The following is a 23,183-nucleotide window of genomic DNA, read 5'->3' as shown; positions in this document are numbered from 1 at the left end:
CATCAACCTGTCTTGGGGGAGAACCCCTTAAATCCTTCATTGTGTCAAGTCGTTTCACTCTTTGGCATTTATTACACACCTATCTGCGCCTCCAGACTCCTTCTGGTGTCACAAGTTCAAAAGTATCACACACATGGCTTGATGAGCATGAATACACTTATGTAAAACATCTATAAAGAGTATGATCTTATGTTTGTATCTACCTAAATGACAGTTGCCCAGTATACACTCACTCCAGCTGCAACCTAAAAAAATCTGATATAACTTAATACAACAAAAATCTTTTTCTATTACTAAAGATGCTCAGTATACTTAGAAAAAGTAAATAAGGTAGTATTATAGGAATAAATTACACAGCTGAACTCTACTAAATCTGGCACACCTTATTTTTCCCATGCTACTTGATTCATATATTAAAGTCTTGGTCCAAAACTATGAAGGTGATAAACTGAAATTATTAACATTATCTAACTGAGAGATTGTAACTCCTGAAACTAACCTGACACAACATGGACAATACACAATAGAGACCAGTAAATGTGCCATTTAGGACTGGTGTTACATCGGTGAGTGACAGAAATGGTGGGCAGCATGTCAGACTTGTCAGAGGACAGTAATCACATGATGGGGAAGGCACATGGCCTGCGTACTGACACCATGCTGTCACAGATGATGCTGAGTCATGTGGTTCTAGAGGAGGAAAAAAACTGATGGTAAAACAGCTAAAGACAACGGATCATGTCACACTGTTGCTGACGGATATTAGCAGAGAAAGATTCAGATACTATTAGACTTTGTAATACACACAATGAAAGACAGGAAGTGTGGTCTTAAGACAAGTGGCTCCTTTAGACCGACACACAAACAAGGCTTCCGTGTGCTACCCCAGAATACTGCAACAGGAAACCTGATAGCGATGAGCTAATGCACTCAATCACTACTTATCTTCTGCAGCACAGGCCCTACTCTTCCTTCAGCAATACACTAAATCCCTCTAATCATTTCAACCAAACACTCTTCTTCTTTCCTTTATTATTGGCGCAACTATAGTCTAGTCTCAGATTGTTTTCAGCTGCAAATTAAACTCAAACTCTTTCTGCTGCCACACCATTAATCAACCTCAACGCATGGCCCGGAAATGACATTGTGTTACTTGGGCGACCAGTAGTCAAGAAACAGACATGTGCATGTCTCATCATAACCAAACAGGAACTAGACTGAACAACAGTAAAACTATTAAAGCACACAGCAGAGTTTAGGCTGAATCTGTGGTTGAATAACCTTTAAGGACCGATTCCTATCTATTCATGTTCTATTCATATAGCCCTGTTGAGATATGAAAGATACAACACATGCTGGCTACATGTATATGTTAAAGTGACAGCTCTTGTCCCTCACACACATCTCTCTGTTACGTACATTTTCGTAACAGCATCATTCAGAAATGGCAGGACCGTTTCGAAATTTATTTTGCCATTAAAGCTTTATTGACCAAGCGCACTTCCTCTGCTCACAGCACATATACGTCAATGTTCATTATTTACCGAGCGAACCTCATCTGCTTACAATAAATATACATAACGTAATAATTCGGAAATGCTTTATTTGGAAATGGCAGGACCGTTACGTGGTCTGTTTCGAAACTTATTTTGCCACTGAAGCCTTATTTATTAACCAAGCTCACAGTAAATATACGTTACAGCTTTATTTCAGAAAAAAAGCCAGAAACAAAAAGGAGGTGGTATGAAGCAGTTAACTTTGAAGGAGATGAAGGAAAGAGGTGAAAAATTTCCACCTAATAGTGTGCAGGCAACAGAAATCACAGAGAGGATACTGAACTTCATTGTTATGGATGGGCAACCGCTGCTAATTAGCCACCTGGATCCACGGTATGACACGGTAAGCCAGAAATATTTGTCCGAGACAGGCAGCTCTACCTGAACTGCATGGTAAAGTGTACAAACACATATTAGAGAAGATAAAAGCTCTGACGTTTCACAACAGATTTCCGGAGCTCTGACGTTTCCCCCGTGTCACTATTAAGTCTAACTGCACACTGGCTGGATGAGAGTTACGTGCCACACAGTGCAATGTTTCTGTATCGGCCGATACTAAACCTCAGATATCGGTATCGGAGGTGAAAAAAGCGGAACGAACGGTGCATCCATATTTTCGAACCTAGCTCACCTCGTCTGCTTACAGTAAATGTACGATGATGCTCGTTACAGCTTTATTCGGAGATGACAAGATCGTTATTTGATTTATTTGGAACAAGCCTTATTTACTGACCGAGCTCACTTCTTCTGCTCACAGTACAAACCCTAATGAAGCTTCTTATCATTTTTTAAGAGTTCAGGGTTAAATGTCCACGTTCAAAGAGGTGCAGTCAAGCAAAAAGCTACCAGCAGCATGATATCACATTTCGGTCATCTGTCCCTGCCTACGAGCCATCTAAATCCTGTGTTTACACAATAATCTCAATAACCTTTCAACAAGAAAGAGCTCTCTTTGGGGGAGGGGAGAGCAGCACCCATAAATACAATACAATATGTCAAACCAGGTCGGGACCCAATGGGCGTCTTTCCATCTGCATGTTTAAACCAATCGCAGGCTGCACGTGAGATTATCGAGAAAGCACAGTTGGTGTCTGGGAGGCAGATTTCCTTTTTCTTTGTGAAAAGGGGACAGCTTTGACCTGGTGGATATCTTAATAAAGATGAGTCTTAATCTTCCAAAACCAGTGTTGTTGATGCATTTATTTAACCGGAGCAGAGACGATTAGTGGAAAACGACCACAGACAACAAGAGCATGTTAAAATTACAATTAGACTGAAATGTCACGCTGATGGTAGAATTTAAAGAGAAAGTAGCAGCCAGTCGAGAGTGAAGACAACCTTACGACAACCTTGAGTAACACTAACAAGAACGTTACGCTGCAGAGCTTGTGTCACACCTCTATATGAATGAATGTGGGGGGAAAAAAAGAGACTGCACAGAACACAGACTTGGTGAAATAACACTATAAGTAACCTGACTGTAACTCCATTGTAGCAATATGATACAGCTGCTGTGGTATTGATTTCCTTACTGCACAAATAAACAAAGCCATTCAAGCAGTCGCAGTAACAACCATAAGAAACAATCGTTTAAACCTCAGATGTTATGTAATAATTGGTCCTTAAATACCATTGTTAATATAGCTTATATTATAGTATAGATACACACTCACACAAACTCTACCAGACTCTTAGAAGCAGTCCAAAAATGGTTTCCTCCAGCAGTTAGAATGTATATGACTCCTTGTTTGTCTTTTGGAGCTTCTTATCATCTGTTAAAGTGATATTTGGCAGCTTGACATATTCTGTTTCTGCAGCAGAGACATCAGAAGACTCTTTGGACTCATTAAGTTATTTCCTCTATGTCAGAAAAAAACATCAGACTTCAGAAAGTCCTGCAGGTTAAACTGGTCTAACTAAACACTTTTAGATCTGACTAGAGTCTAACACATTCACTATGAACTGACTTTAAGACGCTCGTTAGCTGAGCAACATTAAACCTACAAACAACCACGGATTTAGCAGACCGGTGCGGTAAACTTTTTCAAATGCATTTATTCCTGTCACAGTCTCTTATTTACAGCCAGTATTTATTCCAGCAGAAATATTGGCCGGCATTCGGCTCATTCTTCATGTCGAGTCTGAGAGAATAACTAACGTCCGTCACTTGAAGCGCTCACTCAGCCTTCAAGTGCTGATCAGCTGCGGTGGGCGTGACAGGACTTTATTACTGCAGTAATGCCGCTCTAGCTACAGGTATCCGACTGTTACTCCTGTTAAAAAAAGGAGATTTAATATCACATCTGCAGCTGTTCCTTTCCCATCTGTGCACAGTCTAAAGCTCCATAAAAACGGGTAGTAGGATGTAGCTATTGCGTGGCCAAGCAGCCTCATACAGCAGACTCCTACAACATAAAGCAGTTATCACATAGAAACCATCTTTCATGGGGCCAATCATGTTACAATGTAATCCAGGAATGTGCGGGTCACACATACCTCAAAGGCCACTGCAGCACTTTGCACAAGATGACGTGTTGCCATCTGGTCAAAGTTGAGTCAGGTTCAACTTTGTTGCAAGAAAATCCTGTCATTTTTTTTACTCAGTGCAGCCCTCTGCCCCCCCCCCCCCCACTCCCCCTGCTACATCGCTGGGCCGGTCTCACACAAATGAATGAGAGGGCTGCATTTTTTCACTCGGAGCTGGAGTGGTTCTGAATGCTCCTAACGACCCGCTATCTTCAAATCAAAACTGTTCCGGACACGCTGGAAATCACTCCATGGGGGGATTTCAACGATTGCTCCCTTGAGCCCCGGCGGGTACACTGGGAGCAGCACTGACTCAGCCTTTGTCCTGAAAGGGGACCGAGAAAATTCTCGGAATTCCAGGAAAACCATCAAAGGGCAGAGGAGGAGGAGGGCATCCCTGACACCCCCTCAAACACACACACACACACACACACACACACACACACACACACACACACACACACACACACACACACACACACACACACACACACACACACACACAAAAAGTGACCATCAAATCACTGTCATACAGGTGACTATATTTGATGTCTTAAACTTTAACAAAACAGCCTATAAGTGTTTAAAAATGAGTCTGAGCACTAAAGTGGATTCATGTTAGATCTTAGATTGTCGTCCCCCCCGGGGTGTAGATCACATTTACTTAGCAACACACACACAAACACACACACAAATAGTTGCCCACCCTTGGATTATGATTTGACTGTACAGCATCTGACAGGAGAATAAGTGTCTGTCAACAGGAGTTGCCGTGTGTATATGTAAAGATACATGAGGAAGCATGTATCTACATCCCTACCCCCAGCACACACACACACACACACACACACACACACACACACACACACACACACACACACACACACACTCCTCTGTATCTGTGTTGGGAATGAGGGAATGAGGGCAGCGTTGGGGCCCTGGGGCAACCGTCTCCCTCATGAATAACAAGCATTCAGTACAGCAGACAGACTGCTGTAATACATACACACACACACACACACACACACACACACACACACACACACAGAGGACAAGGGCAACATCACAACAATGATGTGATGGAGGTTTCCACACAGACTGACAGCTGTCCAGTGTGAAGCTCAAAATAAGTTCACTGTTCTTCTTCTTCTCATTGTATAATGATGATTAAGCTTTATTAGCCTTTATTAAGTTAAAGCTTAAAGTGGCAGTGGAGCGTTTGGGCATCCTAAGATGGTCTAAATGCTCACTTAATACATTTAAATAAAAATAATAATAATTAAATCTGGGGTAAATAAAGCTTTGTTTCAAATTTAAAGCTCCAACAATATTTGCATATTACTGCAGCTAACTTCATATTAGCATCGTTAACGCTTTGCAAAAAAACATCTGTGGCTGCTGGTCAGTATACGACAAGAGTTCATCATCTCAACCCGCAAGCCACAGGAAGGGGGTACACGTTGCCACGGTAACACAGCAAACACACAGAGGCGGCCGCAAACACGCAGCCGAGCCATCTGAGCGGCAGACGGGTCGAGCAGGCGCACGCCAACACACACACACGAGCAGTGAGTGAAGTGAATGAGTGTGCGCCACAGCCACCGCTGCGCCCCAGCGTCACTCTGTCCCCCCCCTATGAAAGGCAGATTGTGGGGGCTATTTCTGGAGGGCCTGAAAGGGCTGCAGGCCCAGCTCGGGAGCGATGGAGGAGGATGTGGCTGCCCACAGGCAGGCACTGCTGGCAGCATCACACACACACACACACACTCCTCCTCTCTCCTCCACTCACTCACCCGCTTCATCTTGCTTTCAGTCTGAGAGGTTTCTATTTCCCCCCTCTGAGCTTTTTGTAGCTTTATGCAGATTTTCGGTCACATTCAAACTCATGCTGCTGAACCCACCTGCGAGCTCCACATGAATTAGTCAAAGCTTTGACAGCCGAACACACATCCAGACCTCAATTCTAACTACAAAAGTCTGAATCAAATATATTTTGTTCATTGCAAAAGTCTCATCTCCAGTACAGATTACCTTACTGAGTCATACTGTACCAACACACTAAGGTTTTACTTCAGCATTACAGAGTGGAAGTGCTCCATCTCTACTGTAATAAAGATCACGGCCACTGATGTCAGACAACAATGAAACCAATACTTTAATGAAACATGAAGCTCACATAGCAACTGTTTGAATAGTCTTGTCTAGTCATCTTGAAACTACATAAACAATGACATGAGGCCTCATCAGCTCAGCAGGTCACTGGTTGATCACATTGTACATCCTGTAACTACTCAGAGTGGATCAAAATGTCAGGAAGTATCTTCACTCTATGTGTCGATACAGCTGCGTGAGAACAAGCGCCTAGCAACAAGAAGCATGCATTTTAAAACCCACAGAGTTAAAATTAGGTTAAAGGTCAACGAGCTGGAATTGGGGAAGTTGGATAAATGCCCAGCTCCATTTATACAAAGATGTTACCTAAAATAGAAGCAGCAGCAAAACTATAACTTGGGTAAAATACACTGAAATTGGCAAAAATTGTGACTTAAATAAAAAAAATCTGATCATGTGAGCTTTCAGCACCAGCACCAGAAAAAGCAGAGTTTGCTAAATGTCAAAAACAGCTGGAACACCTGCATCAGCGTCACTTCATGAACTCTAATCCCGGTCAGGCCGACAAAGCTGGCAGCAACAGCGGAGCCACAAAGACAGACAATAAAACCACCGATAAAATAAGTAGAAATGTGCTGTCACTTCAATCTGTTAGATCTATCTCGAGCGCAGTGCGTCACTGCGTCAGTCATCAGAAGGCCTGATTTATGGGTACAGTACGTGAGGTACTTGTTGCTGTCATCCAGGCAGTTGAAGCAAATCCCTGCGAGCTGTGTGGAGATTTATTATGGGAGTGCTGTTAGGGCCAATCATCAACCCCCCCCCCCCCCTCATCTCATCCACCGACAATGTCATCGAGGACAGTGTGTGAAAGGTGGCGATGCATTTATAAAAAGATGCACGTGCTCCAAGAACATGGCTGGACTGGAGGACGTCTCGTAGTGTTTAGTAGTGTGTGTCATGTTACCTCGGAGGAACAAGCACAGAGGTGAGTCTGTGGTTTTTTGGGGTGCTACAGCTATGAAAGAGGAGAACATCTTTGATCACAAGAGTTCAAAATGTCACAATTATTTCCATCAGTCACTAATCAGACTTCTCATAAACGTGCAAGTTTCTTGTTTAAGAGTTGAAACCACTGCACACTACTATTATATTGATTGAGAGTGTCATATGAGACCAAGATCGTGATAATAGCAAACTTCAATAGTAAAAGCAATTGATTATTTTTGGCTGGCACATTTTTGTCATCTGGCATTGTTAGTGATGTCACAATGCACGATAACACCGCAAGATAATAACAACAACTCCCGTCCTTGCTGGCCTCACAGTCAGTGTGTTAACGTGCTGCTTAGCGACCAGGTTGCTCAGGTGATTAGAGGATACATTACATTAAATACCAGAGAGCATTGCCACATGTAATTGTGTCACCTTTCCCTGCCTGCGGTCTGTGTTGTGCATGTATATGCTTGTGCCTTCTATACGTGGCTAAGAAACCAGCATTTCTACATGATTAATCCAGGTTGCTGTAACATCCTACCCTGAGTACAGAAGCCAGGTTACTCATCTACATTACATTTATCAGCTTATGACTGCAATTCGGTTACTTGTTATGAATGATCCTGGTGTGTGTGTGTGTGTGTCTGTGTGTGTGGGCGCAGGGTGTAGAAGAGGCTGCTCTTCAGTGGAGGATCTGCCTGCCAGAGTTGTCACCCCAGCCTGCCTGAAAATAACCATCCTGCATTCTGTTTAGGCCACCACAGAGATGACCAACACCCTCAAACTGCACCGCCGGAGGCACACACACAGAGCCACAATAGAGCCTGTATGCAAGCGTCTGCGTGTATGTGTGTCTCTTCACTGTCTTGAATGAGAAGCGCCTCTCACAGACGCACACACAAACACACATATACGCCCCTTTCCTGGTTTTCAGACGTGCGCACACACATACACACAAGAGGGGGGACAATCTGGATTCTCGCTCTAAACACATGTCTCCCTTGGGTCGCTCTCCCGTTTCCTGTTTGGGCCCCGGACTGCTTGTCCAATTGGTTGCTGGGTCCTCGGCGCAGTGGAGGAACTGCTGTCAAAACACAGTGACATGCTGTGCGTGGGGTTTCTCGAGAGACCCTTTGCGACGGGGACCACACCCCGGGCAAATGTGGACACTTCCAAAGCCCCACGGGCAGCCATCTTGGCTCTGCAGAAGTGAGCATCTAGGTTGAGCACAATGTGAGCAATCTGACACCTTAAGAGACAAACAGAGAGGATGAAAGGAAGATTCAAAGCTCCGCCTACAGGTTAGCATCCGTTAAGCGAGCCGAACCATCGCCTGAGTGACAGAGCTCAACCTACATATTATTTTTAATTTTTTTTAAAGGTGAAAGACTTTATGCCTCCAGGAAGTACAGTTTGAAACACCCCCCGAGGTTTCCTGCTGGCGATGGCCCTCGGAGAGAGGCAGACGAACTGCGATGATGTCACCCCTGACAACCTGTCAGTGCCCACGCTTGCAAAACATTCCACTGACTGAGTGACAACCAGAAACTGCTCGCTCACACACACATACAAACACGCACTAACACACACACTCACGTAGACAGGATGCATGAAATATTTAGACTCTAGAGGAAACTCCACTGTGCTGCAGAATTCCTGGTATTCTTATGATCGAGGACTGTTCATTCTTGATCGGGAGCCAAATGTTTTATTTACAGTCATTTGCTGCTGGTGGCAGCACAGCTGGAACATTTAAAATGCAACCAAAACTGTGGTGCACATGCACAAATGGTTCAATACACTTGGGGCAACCACACACACACACAACATATAGATACTCGGTTAGATATTGCTTATTGATTGGTGAGGAAGCTTTTAAAGAAGAATTAACTCAATACTACAAAATTCACATCTCACTCTGATTTGGTGATATGATGTGTGAGGAACCAGAAGAAACTAAAAGAGGATAAGACAGTTTCTGAAGCAAGGATTTGAAAGAAAGGCATTGATCACACTTCCAGTGGATGTACTTAGGGAGCTAATGAGTGCATCAAATACTAATGGAGATATTGATAAGGATGCAAGGAAACGCTAAGCTGATGCTGGAGATGCTTAGCACAACAAAACCTCAACCCAGAGCCTTCAGTATGGAGTAAAGTTACTGTAAACAGCATGGCAGCAGTAGCGGGGCGACGCCAACAATCATCATCACCCTTAAGTGTTTGGTTTTACAGGCATGGGAGCCTTGATCCATTAAAGCCACTGTGGCTCTGATGTCTGCTTCCCAGATGCTTTTTTTTTTTCCTTTTTTACAGGCCTGTTCTGTGCTGTGTTGCATTCAGACAGGGTAGAACAGGAAGGGGAGTTTCTGCAGTGTTTGCAGTGTCCACGTTATAACATCCTGTATTTACCCCCTTTAGAAGAGAGAGAAAATACAAGATGCAATGTGTGCATTCATGCAGTCAGAAAACTGATGTAGGTTCCTCCAGTCACCAAGTTAAAAGCCAGTTCTCTGCCTGCTTTTAGCCACAGAGGGCTTGTCATGTTACAATTTGCCTCTTCTGAATAAATCATAAGCAAAGAAAAAAAATCCACTCTGAATAAAAAGACTCCACGCTACAAGCTGCATGCTTCCATCGGATAGGCGGGTTGAATATTTCATGATTAAACGGGCCATTATACTGCACAGATCTAGGCCAAGGCTCAGGCTGAAAGGAGGGGGGTGGGGGGTGGTGGTGGTGGGGGCTCAGATAACGGTCCAAACCCCGTCCCAACAACACAAGGGAACAAGGCTCCGGTCCGAGGGGGCTCAGGGAGGGGCAAAGCCATTTCGGGTTAATCCACACAAAACACAGACAAAGAAAAAACAATCAGCAACTCTGAATAGGTAATAAATAAATAAATAAATCAATGCAAGGATCGACTTCCAGCTTAAGAATCACGTTCTAAATCAAGCCCGAGCGGAAATCAGCGACTGTCCCAAGTTAGTGCTCAGGACCCTGCAGCCACAACACTGACACCCCGCTACCCGGCACACTTCTCACTCAAGTTCTGCTTTACAAAAAGAAAAGAAAAAAAGACACCTTCAACGCCGACAGCTGCGTCCACAATGACCACCAATTCTTTGAGAGACAACTGGGGAAGATAACCTTAAAACGGGTGAATAAATCCGTCTTAGGGGCACAGCCGACCAACACAGCCCCGGCTAACGTTAGCTCCTAGCAAATAAAGTTTAGTGTCAACACAAGCAACAGAGCAACTGTGCTAAAAACATAGCTGGAGATAAACGTTGTAGCGGAGTTGAGCATTTCAACGTGTCCTTCCCCCCGCCCGGCACCAAAGATGCGGGACACCAGCTGACAGGCTAGCTTTTAAGTACACTAATCCCATGAGGCCTTCGCATCCCCGGCCTACAGTTAAGCCCACTCCCCAATGACAGCGGCTACAGTCGGCCAGCTATAAGCAGCGGTCCGGCCTGTCCCCGCCTCCCTCCCTGCCTCCTGTTTACCCGGAGCTAATAATACGCCGTTGCAGCTAGCAGAGCAGGCTAACTGAAGCACCCACCTCGCTTGTCGAGGTCGTAACCGACCACTACAAAGTAGTCGGCGAGCCTGGCCATCTTTGGAGCTCACGGCGACAGGCCTTTCTCGCTAATTCCTCTTCTCTTTTCGCCGTCAATAGTCCATTTACGTCCTGCCGGCGATAGATACATCACGGGCGACAGTAGCATCCTTCCAGCTGCACCCCGCCGCCATACTGTCAGTCTGCCTTGCCCTGACAGCGGAGAGCCGTGAGTCTGCGCAGTGAGAGACTTCCAGGGAGGGGCCGCTCGGCAGGAATGTCCCATGTGAGGAGCCAAACCAGCTCAGGGGCCAAACGTCTGACCAAAACCTATAATAAACCCGATGAAGTTGCAACAGTGAGTGGTGAAAGGTGGTGACGATTCTAGGGCTATGTTGGAGACTACCAGTGGGACTGCATGATTTTAAAATGGGGATTAAAGGGCAATATTCCCTCTGGGGGCCAATAATTGCTTTTTATGCATTAGACTATCATTAGAGAGTGTAGTGTAAATGTTTAAAGAATATGTATTATTATTCCACAGAGAAAACTGTTTTGCAGTAGTGCATTAGCAACTGACAGTCACTTCACCCAAGTGAAGTGTTGTGCCTTTTAAATCCATCAAAGATGCAAATTAAGTGTCAGAATTTAGTTAGCCTGACCAGTTTTTGTTTGCTTTCCAGCCTTTTTGGCTTGTAAACCTTTTAAAGTGAAGCAATGTCTGCTCACGACCTCGTGTCACAGATTGTGTGCAAGCAGTTCAAGCAAAGAGTGATGTTTCCTTATCATGTTTTATTGGACGTTTGTTGTTTAAATAACCAAAACTATCCAGTATTTCGCAAACAAATAAAAGCAACAATTTGAGATAATAATTCAATTGTGTTGCAGAAAAGTTTTTTTTTAAACAGTTCCTATCTTCCAAATTCCCCTTGTTTCTTGCAACCCCCTTGGCAACCACGAGACGGGGAACTGCTGGGTTAGACAATTAGTCCTTAACTTAAAGGGGGAACTTAGTGACTTTTGCTCTTTGTTGCGGGGCCATTTTAACCTTTTCTTTCTGTGGTGCACCCAGGGAGGGGCACCGTGGTCGGAATGTCCAGTGCATAGGGCCAAGCCATTGAAAGTCCTACCACAAACTACAACAGTCTCAATGGGCTCCCAATAGATTATCTCTGAAGGATGTTTCTTCTGCAGTGGCATGTAGAGCAAACACACACTCACATAAATATATAAAAAATAATAAATATATGACATGGACATACAACCCCTGACATGCAGAGGGGCGTCTTCGCTTAGGAAAATGATCCTAGATGGGATGAATGATCTGTTTGTCCATTGTGTTAAACCCACAGTTTGTATTGTTTGTTTTGTAGGCGGTTGAAGTCTTGTATGATTGTTTGGCATTTTGTGGTGGAAAGATATATTTTAGCACTTATACTTTTGTTCATTTTGTTGTAAACTATTTGTTTGTAGAGAGTGATGTAACACCCTCTGCTTCATGCACGGCAGCTACATGGAAAGCTAGGTAGCTAACATTAGCTCCACCCTGCTCCATTATTTAGGTTCATGTGTGGACTGCTAGTGGACAATGTAAAGCGACATAATGTGTAGTAAAAAGTATAATTTCAATTCATAGCACAGTAGATTACGAATGAAATGTGTTGTCTCTCTACCTTCCAAACAGTCTGCGAATCCAGTTTTCTAACGTTAGCTACTTTGCTTACCATCGAGCTTTGTAGCTACTGTATCTTCTCATCTTATATTTCCAAAAGTTCAAAAGTCTGAAAACCCCTATCTTTCACTATTATTTAACTTGGGAAAGTATACAAATGGAATATGGTATCTATCTACTTTCCAAGCAGTCTGGGAAACCAGTTATCTAAAGTTAGCTACTTAGCTTTCCATCTAGCTGTCTTGCTATCTTGTCGTCTTATATTTCCATGAGTTCAAAAGTATGCAGCCCATAACTTTCACTGTTATTCCACTTAAAAATGATTTAATTTCAATCCATGGCACAATGTACAAATAAAATATGTCATCTCTTTATCTTCCAAGCAGTCTGGGAATCTAGTTATGTCTTCAGATATCTTCTTACCTTATATTACCATTAGTTGAGAAGTTTGAAAGACCACAACTTTCACTATTATTCAAACAGGAAACTTTTTTTTTTACCAGTACGTGGAAAATGTCTGCATTTGTTATTTGTGTAGGTGTTTTAAATGCTATGACTCCAGTTAGTTTTAAGTATGTGAAAGTTCAATCATTCTATTTTTCTTTCTGTTTGTTCAGTGGCCAAGACTAAAGTTAAATATACAACTCTAATGTGTATCATGTAGCTCTGTTTAACTTCAACTTGGGAATAAGTCGACTGAATGATGTGCTGGAAACATGTAGTCATTTAAAAGGAATAGTTCAGGCCAAAATTAAAATTTAGCCATTAATTGAGTACTCAGTCCTGGGTTTTACAGACCATCCAAACACATAGCCACAGTTCAATCCTCTTGCCAAACCACTTTAGTTAATAAGAACAGCCCTTTACAGCTTCAAGAAACATAAAATGTCATTGAGATAGATTTCACTGAACTGCTTGTAGAGCATTAATCCATGTTTCTGTAGCCAAACCATCTCCCAAACTCCAACATTCATCTATTTTCTTCTCTGAGAATCCTCCTTCTTGTTGCACCCTTAAGTTGCAAGCATAGCAAAATAAATATAGAAGATAATCAGTAACATATTGAATTTTTTGGCTTCGGAACAACAAATAATGCTAAGTACTGGCTGCAGAAAACCTTGGCGTGATGTTGTAGTGTCACTTTTGAATAAGCAGATAACACATGGGATGCGAGGAAGGCCTGATGCTTCATATCCGTGTGGCCTGTCCTTGGCTGTCACCACTCAATTCCAACACTTCCTGTGTTTTGAACTTTGACCAATAGTCCTTATCACTCTATGGTTAAAAACAATCCTAAGCATGAGATGTCACATTTTTCTTTAAGAGCTTTGTTTTCCCAACAGTGACAACTTCTCCCTGTCTTTTCTCACACGGTTATCTGAGACTCAGGCCCAGCATGAGAGGACATCGCTGCTCTTTGATAAACATGGCTTCTGACAACCAAACTAATGTTAACAAGCGATAACATGCATCTCAAGTGACTGAGAGGTTTGTGAATAGTATTTTCAGGGAGTGAAACTGAGGTCACCACGGTTTTTGATTCTTCCAGTCGACAATAATTGTATCTCAACCTTGAGCCACTCTTGACAAGCTGCCAAAGAGACAGACAGACAGTGGGTGAGAAAGAGACAAGAGCAGCACAGTCTCTAGCAGACTTCTCCCCTCAGGACAAGGATACACACAGTAATGAAGTTGTCTTTCCTAGACAAACATGAACTCTGCAAATGCACTCATACACATGCTTAAATACCAACGTTGCCTTCAACTTACTGTGCACTGAATGTATTGTGCATTCATGTGGTTTTTAGCTAGAAATATGGCCTCTTGTTCCTCTTTTAACAACTGAGATGACGCACACAGATATGTTGCATTTCTGTAAGATGCTGAAGCTAAAATAAGTGAGTGAGATTAATGTAGCTCAATTTAAGATTAAACTACAGTTGGAAGGCTATAGTTACTCAAGTACTGAACTCGAGTAAAACTTTGAATGCAGGACTTTTATTTGTAATTCGCTATTTTTCACAAGGATTTATTGTTCAAAATCCTCACATCACTTGAGTTGTCAACTTTGTTTTTTAGATATCCTGCTGATGAACAAACAAACTACTGAAAACCTTCAACATGATTAAATGAAAAGGATAATTCAGTCATTTTCATGGAAGGCAGGACTATTTCTTAGCTGGGAGCAGTACATTTGAAGTTACTGCATCCGGCCACTAACAGTTCATTAATCAAGCTCTAAGCTTTCAAGGTGGTACTAGTTGTGTTAGTTGGCTAGATGTTTTGCCCACCTGCTCATTGTATCTTCATATTTACTGTACAGACATGAGAGGATCATGTCATCTAACTCAGAGGAGAACGTTTATTTCCTAAAATGTCTGACTACTCCTTTAATCTAAGCTTCTAATGTTTCTACTCATGGAAGTTGATTCTGTCATAATCATGGCCTGTAAAAGATCTGGAAGCATCATCATTTATTATCAAAATATAACAAATTACTACTTGCTCACACAGAATCCACTCTTGCGTCACACAGAGTTGAGTATTTATGTCAGTTGTGCACATGTTTTAATTCTGGGCAGCAACATAAGATGGGAAGAAGTGACATGATCTCTTTCATAGGTGATATGAGTAGGTGTTTGAACTTTGCCATCTTATTGTAGTATCAGCACCTCAGCTGGTGAGGTGTCTGTTCGATCACTGTTTCTGTGATATTCACTTATGCAGCCCAATCAGAGCTGAAAGCCATGCTCTGCACAATGCAGCAGCCACGTGACTTCCTGTAGACTAACCAACAGACAGGAAGTGGTTTGAAGGCCTCTTGCACACCATTGCTCTATACAGGGCTATTCCAGCAGTCAATTTCCCTTCAGCTCAGGTGAAGCATAGAGCATGAACACACTTCATTTAACATGGCATAGCACTCATTAGTTGAATTCCCTAGAGATCAGACCAGCAGATGCTTACAGAGACATAGAAAGGTTTGACAGTCTCTGTGCTGGCAGTCAGACTGTATTACGTGGTTGACTTTAAATCATAAGTAAACACACAGATTTCCTTGTCTCATGCATCTCACTGCTGTAATTGGAGCTCCCGTATTTCTGTATAAGCAGAGTTGCAATGTTGCACAACTTTGTGTACAGTAAACTACTGCAAATCCTGATTTGTAACTCAATCTGTTTTTACTCATAACATCGTGGAAAGATGTCAGAGATTGAAATGTGACAGTTGATTATTTGCTATGTTTTTAACAATCTACCACAGTCTTACACTTTTTATTTGGTGTCACACTTGAATGAAGATGGGGGCTTTCAAAAGGAAGACTAAAAAAAGACGAAGCAGCTTTTTTGAAGCAGCATAGACCAAGTCACCCTTCCAAAACAGTTGATCCTATAATACAACTCAATATAATTGCGCCTGCTTGCTTGGTAATTGCTCTCGTATTCCAAACAATGTAATAAATGTGTAATTCCATCCAAGATAACCATGATTACATAACTGTGATGTCATCAGGGTTCATTTCTCAGACTTGACAAAGCTCCTCCAGAGCCACAGAAGACATTATGCATCTGTGTTCTCATGCAGAGTAGAAATCCTAAAGAGTATTAAAGGATAGATTCACGTTTTTTTCTTCAAATCTGTCTTAAAACAACAGTCAGCTGCCCATATGAACATTGACGTTCCTCGTGCTCATACTGAACATCTAAAGAGCCCCTCATAATGCGCTCCCAGAAAGTTAATCTGTAGCTAACATGTGGTTTCAGCCATCCAAATTATGAAAATAATGTGGACGTCTTTCATAGATAAAGCCTCTCTTGTACAAAATTACCTACTTGTGCTGACTTGGACTGTGTTCTCCTGATGGAGCTGCAGAGAAGATATAAAAAGGGACATTTGTATTAAAAAGGCTGTAACGTTTTATTATTTCCGCTTTTTAAAATCTTTTTACACATTTGAATGGCTGAGTTTCATGCACAGTAAAACATTAAAGTAGAGAAGAGTCATAAAGTTAGAGATCTGACTCAGTACTGGCAGTTATTCAACAATATCTAGCTTAGATTTGGCAACATTCACAAACATTAACTACCACAAGCTACCTGTCATACCAAATCAATATGTACTGTATTGAAGTGTGTACTGATCTGAATAAGGGTGTGTTTATTGCATATTAACTTGTGTGTTTATTCTGCTCTATCACTAGTGTGTGGGTGTAGTTTGATCAGATTTGATTGACAGCACCGGTAGCAAGTGAACGACTGAAATCGCATCTCGATTTAAATGTTGCTCAACTCTGATTGGTGCACGAAAATATGTGCCATCACCTTTCTCCAGTTGAGACCCTCCCACCTCAAACCCCTGAGAAGACCACAGACAAAAACTTTTGGGGACTTTAAGCCTCCAGACATCAGGTGATAAAGTTAGTATGATCTTCTAACCACAACAATAAGGAAGCCATTCATTTCTATATGTCTGTCTGCAGAGTGCATGGGACAGATGTTAGAGGGGGAAGGGGTGTGACCTGAATGTTATTCTGGTTTAATTGCATGTACACTGCAGCATAGGGCGTAAGCAAGGTTGACACACACACACACACACACACATACACACACATGCTGCGATGTATACATGATGTACACATTAACCCTCTCATTTTGACTTGATAATGTAATCACATGTATGTTTATTCATTCAGCTGGGTGGTAGTGTGTCAACAAGCATCCACCCAAGCAGCTCCATGGATGCCGTTGCACCAGATTTTCCCCATTTTATGTACTATTTGACCGAAAAGTATGTGGACACTCTACACCCATGTATGCACAATGACCATTTAAATCCATGGGCATTAATCTGCTGCCATTACAGCTTCCACTTAATCCTGTTCACCAGATGTTAGAACCTGGCTGCAGACACAAGAGCATTAGTGTGGTTCAATATTGATGTTTGGTGATAAAGCCTGGCTCACAGCTGGCATTCTAGCTCATCCCAAAGGTGTTGGATGGGGTTGGAATCATGTTTCTGTGCAGGAAAGTCAAGCTCTTCCACAACAACCTGGGAAAGCCATTTCTTTACGGCCCTGGCTTTTTGCACAGGGGTATTGTCACGTCGAAACAGGAAAGGTTATTTCCCAAATTGTTCCCACAAACTCGGAAGCACTGTTTTCCTCATTAGACGCGGTGATTTCTAGGCGCTCGGCTGTTATCAGTCACCGCTGTCCTTCACTGTCATCTTTCCCACACTGAAATCCAATCCGTCATTCGTCCATCAAATCTGGCAGAGTGCTGTCCTGTTAACCCCCTCCTCCCACACACCCCTGTACTGGTAAGCAGCCATGGCAAACAAACTTGACTGAGAGGGCTCGGACAGAGACAACAAGCCATTTAAACAAACTTGGTTGTGCACCATCTCAAACAAGCAATGTAAATAAAGTGTCCTGAAAAAGCCAAAAGGACGCTACAAGCACATAAGACAGTGGGAAAATATCTCCACATTTTTTCTTCATGGGGATTTACTAGTGACTTGTGCTACAATTATTTTAAAACCCAAGACAACGCCCTGATAAAGTTTGTTTTTGTTGTTCATACTGATAAATGATGTTTGTTTTGTATTTAAGGGGGATAACTTAGGCTGATCCTCATGGGAAGCATCACAACAGATTCACAGTCAGTAGAAAATGCTGCACAGTGCATTCTGCTGATGTATGGTGAGGTTCACTAGGGGGCAGCAATCATTAGACTACCACATTGTGGTTGCTGATGGAATAAACTGGACTCAGTGAGAGACGGTTGGCTTAAATTCACTCCAAAATACCCATGAAACAAAGCACAACATACAAAAACACATCATAAAAGATGCCGTTTTATAGTGGTTATCTGTGACTGTGTCATTTATTTGTGGAAGGAGTCAGGAGGAGGTTGAAGGACGTGATAATGAGGTGTGGTCAGTTCAGCTGTAATCATAACCAAACAAGCATAAAAGAAAGCAAATCTTACTAAAATGTCAGAGATATTTATATAAAATGTTTACCAGAAAATCAGTGACAGTGCAGGACAGACAGATCCGCTCAGTCCTAGGCTAGATGCAAGAGATTCAGAATACCAGGAAAACATGACCTTTTCTACGCAAGGAAGGAAAAAACATGCACGTGTTGTTTAGATACTGCACGTACATGAGTTGGTACTCTCTTTCCTCAAAAACAGGAGAAAGCAGACTTTCTCCCAAAGGAGCTGTAAGTCCTCCTCAAAGCTGCAGGTGTCCTGTGTTTGTATATGAAGTCCTTCAGCTCAGCCACTTGAGATCTCATTGCACGTGCTGAGAAGTTGTTTGCAACATAAGTAACCTCAGTTCAGAGGCAGGACACTTCAGCATCAAGCTGCTGTTTATAGATATTATCACATTAACCCCTACTAACACATTACAACACAGATTCCCGCACATGCTGAAGATGTGCACTACACAAACTAAAGGGTTGGTTCACTCAAATGATGATTTTTCCCTAATTTTACCTTCATTGGTATATGGCCATGTATATCATTTGGTTTTATTTATTCAGGATTAGAGGCATTTCTCTGTGATTTATCCCCCGAACCCAATTAAATAGAGGTCAGTGGAATTTTGTTTGTGTTGCCCACAGCACTGAAAGATGACATTTAATTTTTTTTTTTACCACCAACTTCTCTTTCCAATATAGCTCAGGGCAACACTCTGTAAACAGTTCCCATCAGGACTATTTTTATTGGTAGCAAGTTACAAACATATTCAATGTGACCTATTAGACATGAACAGTGTTCTGTTTTGTTCCTTTTCCTCTGCCTAAAATTTAATTTTAAAAGATATTTGGGATTGAAATAACTATTTGACTTCAAGGTTCATTTAGTAGGTGTTTTGAAGCCTTTAATCATATTCTATGATCTTAATCGGTAGATGGAGTTTGACTAGGTGTCACAGAACATTAGATGTTTAAAGTTACATTTTTCTGAGCTCTTTGAAGCTGCTGACATCAATAGTTTTATATGAAATGAATCAAAAGACTTCCTGTAATGATGAATTATTACCCAGCTTTTAAATCTCTCATCACCTCTACTGACCGTTTTGGCATCTTTCAGCTCATTTTAAGATTTTTACGTTCCACAATCTTCAACCTTATGTTCATCCTTTGTTTCTGCTTCCCCTCAAATGACCAAAACACCTCTGGTCCCCATTGGAACGAAATTTGAGGTGTAAAGTCCAATCATTACCTTGAAAAGTCAATATGTGTAATATGATTGAATGCTGTGGAACAGGGGTTAGATTGTTTTGTTAATGACTGTTTCCAAAGACAGGAATGAACTTGAATGAACCACAACAATGTTAGGGATGTTGTATGGAATCTACTTGCCATTGGTGTGGCTGGCAGGTAGCTTGTTGTGGCTGCTGAGAACGCAAACCACCAACAGCAAATAAGGACAGAGGAAGGATATAGAACACACACATACTCAGCACCACCACTGACCACCTTGTGTCAAGGGTTAGGGTTACGGTTAGGGTTAAGTGATCAACCACACAGACAGCAAAAAGCAAAGTGAAAAGTTGCAATCTGTAATCATCTCATATTTGCTTGACTTAGGCGAGTATTTGCTGTGATCACATCCCGAACATCCCCACAACAGCTTATTTGCACTGTTTACGCAACCTTTAAAGCGGCTGTGTGCCAGTCTCAGCCAATCCAAAGATTCACATTAACAAAGACAAGACACACAATCAAGCAAAAGATCCCTCTTCCCTTTGATCGTTTGACAACGTTCTCCCCCAGCTTCTCCTTTCAAAGCCACAGATAGAAGCTCTTTAAAAAAAAAACAGGCCCCGTGGTCGGCTCCACAGAGTCCACGCTCATGTCCGCTAATTGCCGCCTAAAACAAAAGTAGAACCGTTGCACGACTGAGAGATCAAACCAGTTAGGAAGCCTGTGTTCAGAGTCCAGTGGGTACCAATTCAGCGGCGACTGTCACATGCCAAGAGAACTCTTACATAAACGGGTCAGAATCTGAAGAAGTGACCTGCTTCCATAGCCAAGTCGGAGTGATAAATGAGTTACTAGCAGTCTTGGGAAATATGTCATGAATCATTTTTGCCAAATCAGTAGGTACTAGTGTAGGCTTTGGGTGAAGGTCAGTGAAAGGTAAATATTCAATTTTCACCATGAATAAATCAACCCTAAGCCTAGGAAGAAGGTAAAAGTTCAGGACCACACAGCTGCGATTACAATGTTTGATTTTCACGTCGAGCAGGTAACGCAACTCAAATTGACTTTGAATAAGAAGCCAAATCAAAGACTTAGATCACTCCATTGCAGCCAAGTCTGGATTAGTGTGCCACCATAGGGTCACGATGTGGCACCGACTACTGAGAAGGTACACCAGGCGATCAAAGAAAGGCCTGAGCAAAGCTGAGCTGTAAGTTGATAGTGGCGAGGGTGAGAAGTTGGCAACTATGACTAACGAATCTGTCTGAGCGAATATCACTCACACAAGGCTTCACATTACACGCAAGGCAGGGATCACGTAGCACACATTAAGACTCAAATCCTGGTTTGGCAATAATTATACAGCGCGGCGCACATAATCATGAGGAATTCATGGTGTTTCATGTTACTTGTAACTTGTTCTCACTGTTGTTCATCATTGTTTTTTAATGCTTTTCGGTAATTAAACCCCCTTTGTTTTTAGCTCTACCTACCTCTGCTTTAATAGATTCATTCTACCTGAACAATAATGTTGCAGTTTGAGGACAGTATAACTGACAAAAAAGTGTTCACGTTGACAGTTTAAATCAGTGATTTTTTTCTCCTGCAGCTCCTATAAATATGCCCATGTTTCATGAAGTCATTAAGATTTTAGCAGTTATACGCAGGAAGAAGGAAAAAACATAAATAATAGATTTTTTTCCTTCAAGTCTTACAGTTGTAAGAATTTTCAGGCCACATGTGTAAAATGTTCTGTAAGTCTCCCAACCATCTAATCTTCTGAACCATGAAAATCATTTATAACCCGTTTCCCACATTGTGCATCTTTTCCAAATCCATACAAAGATGGCAGCCAAAAATGACATATTGTATCTCCTCGCTCAGTTTGTACATGAAACAAAATCAAGCATTTTTACTGTCAGTTATATTACATTGACTCTTGCATGCAAAGTTGTATTGCAATATTCTGTGTAAAAATTCAATATCTTGGACTGTAAGGACATGTATTTCATTTTTGGCTACCATTTTTGTTTGGATTCGGAAATCTGGGTCACAATCTGGAAAATGGATTACAATTTTTTTTCCTACAACACAACGATGGTTAGCAGAGTCTTTAAGGATCCTAATAATATCTTCAGTACAGTAGCAAGTGCATTTATTTTTCAGAAAATTGCTTGGCTCTTGAATGTCATACTGTACATGAAGCATAAGCTGTGGCTCTATCTGTCTATTCCAAATTGAACGTCATGCATTTGCATCAGTTACATGGCAGTACTATTGATGTTTATTTAAATGAGAACAATTTATAATCCTGAGATGATTTTTTTGCATCAGCGAAAAGTCAAAAAAATAAACACAACATTCTTCAATTCCTTTATGGCGTCTGTGTTTTGCTTGTACTGACTCTGTTATTTACATGGATGCGCGGCACACTGTCAGTCCACTACCAGGAAAGGCGTCCAGTCGACTGTTGACAACCAGCTCTACATGCTTCTGGGAAAAGCGAGAGTTGCGTAACTGTATTTGAGATTAGGTGTATGTATTATTAGTGCATTGCTACATCACTCAACAGAGTTTTTGAAGAAGGAGGGAACTTCTGCAAGGCTTGGACTCATTAATGAGCTGCGTAGGATTCATCTGAGTCATTAAACAGAGTAGTAAGATGCATGTTTAGACCTGTGGTAGTAGTGGTTTGGAATTGTACTTGAAAGAAAGTCACATTCTACATATTTTTACAGCTTCTTAATAAATCATACAATAAAAATTGCTTGTTGTGTTGTTGTTTTTACAAGGTAAACAGAGACAGAGACAGCAATAAACTTTATCAAGTAAATGTTATACTCAGGAAATTTATCATTAAGTCTCATCATGTGTGGGTGTGACTTGACAACAAACTTCTGGGGGGGCTGGGGGGGACTTGAAAAGATTCCTGCATCTTCTATCTTTCTTACACACTTGGCTGACTGTAATGATAAGAGACAGCAGTAAGGGTTTGGTCTGGGTGACAAACTGCTTGAGAAATTCGTGTAAATAGATGTAAATTTTCGTAGGAATGCACGTGGTTGATTCAGATAGTGTAGCTCTACAATGAACTTTTATGTATTTTAAACCCCATATGGTATCACTGCTTAATGTCTATATGCTTATGGTATCATTATAACATTCCTGCATGACTTCTGACACTTTAAAAGTAGTTTGTGGTGCTCATTGTTCATTTTGGAAACCACTTTGCATATTTTATGGCATTTTTAACAATATGGTACACGCAGCTTTTATGATACATTATGAAGCATAGACATGACATATGTCTTTTTAATCAGGGTATGTGGAATCTTGGTTGCCTTCAAAAAAAAAAATCCTATCTCCTGCTTTCCACCCATAGTTAATAAGTTCACATGAGTACAGGATATTCCGAGCATGAGAAATAATAACATTACAGCACCTTTGCCTCCGAAATTGCATTTGAGGCAGTAAACTCCGCCCACTCGGTATTTAAACCCACAATGTCAGCAGGCGCTCAGCTTCACACTGGAGAACTTGA

General features: G+C 41.8%; 1 protein-coding gene across 1 annotated transcript in view; it reads right to left on the bottom strand.

Annotated features, from left to right (window-relative positions):
- Positions 1–10,939, bottom strand: part of sbf1 (SET binding factor 1) — a 62,102-nt gene extending 51,163 nt beyond the window's left edge. Inside the window, exon 1 of the mRNA XM_053344136.1 lies at positions 10,755–10,939. Coding sequence (XP_053200111.1) covers positions 10,755–10,809 — 55 coding nt within the window. The 5' untranslated portion in view covers positions 10,810–10,939. The remainder of the gene's footprint in view (positions 1–10,754) is intronic.
- Between the last annotated feature and the right edge of the window lie 12,244 nt (positions 10,940–23,183).

The sequence above is a fragment of the Scomber japonicus genome, chromosome 23 (genome assembly GCF_027409825.1).
Source record: "Scomber japonicus isolate fScoJap1 chromosome 23, fScoJap1.pri, whole genome shotgun sequence".
In the NCBI taxonomy this organism is placed as follows: domain Eukaryota; kingdom Metazoa; phylum Chordata; class Actinopteri; order Scombriformes; family Scombridae; genus Scomber; species Scomber japonicus.
Note: the sequence above shows the minus strand (reverse complement) of the source record. Positions and strands in the feature narration are given on the sequence as shown.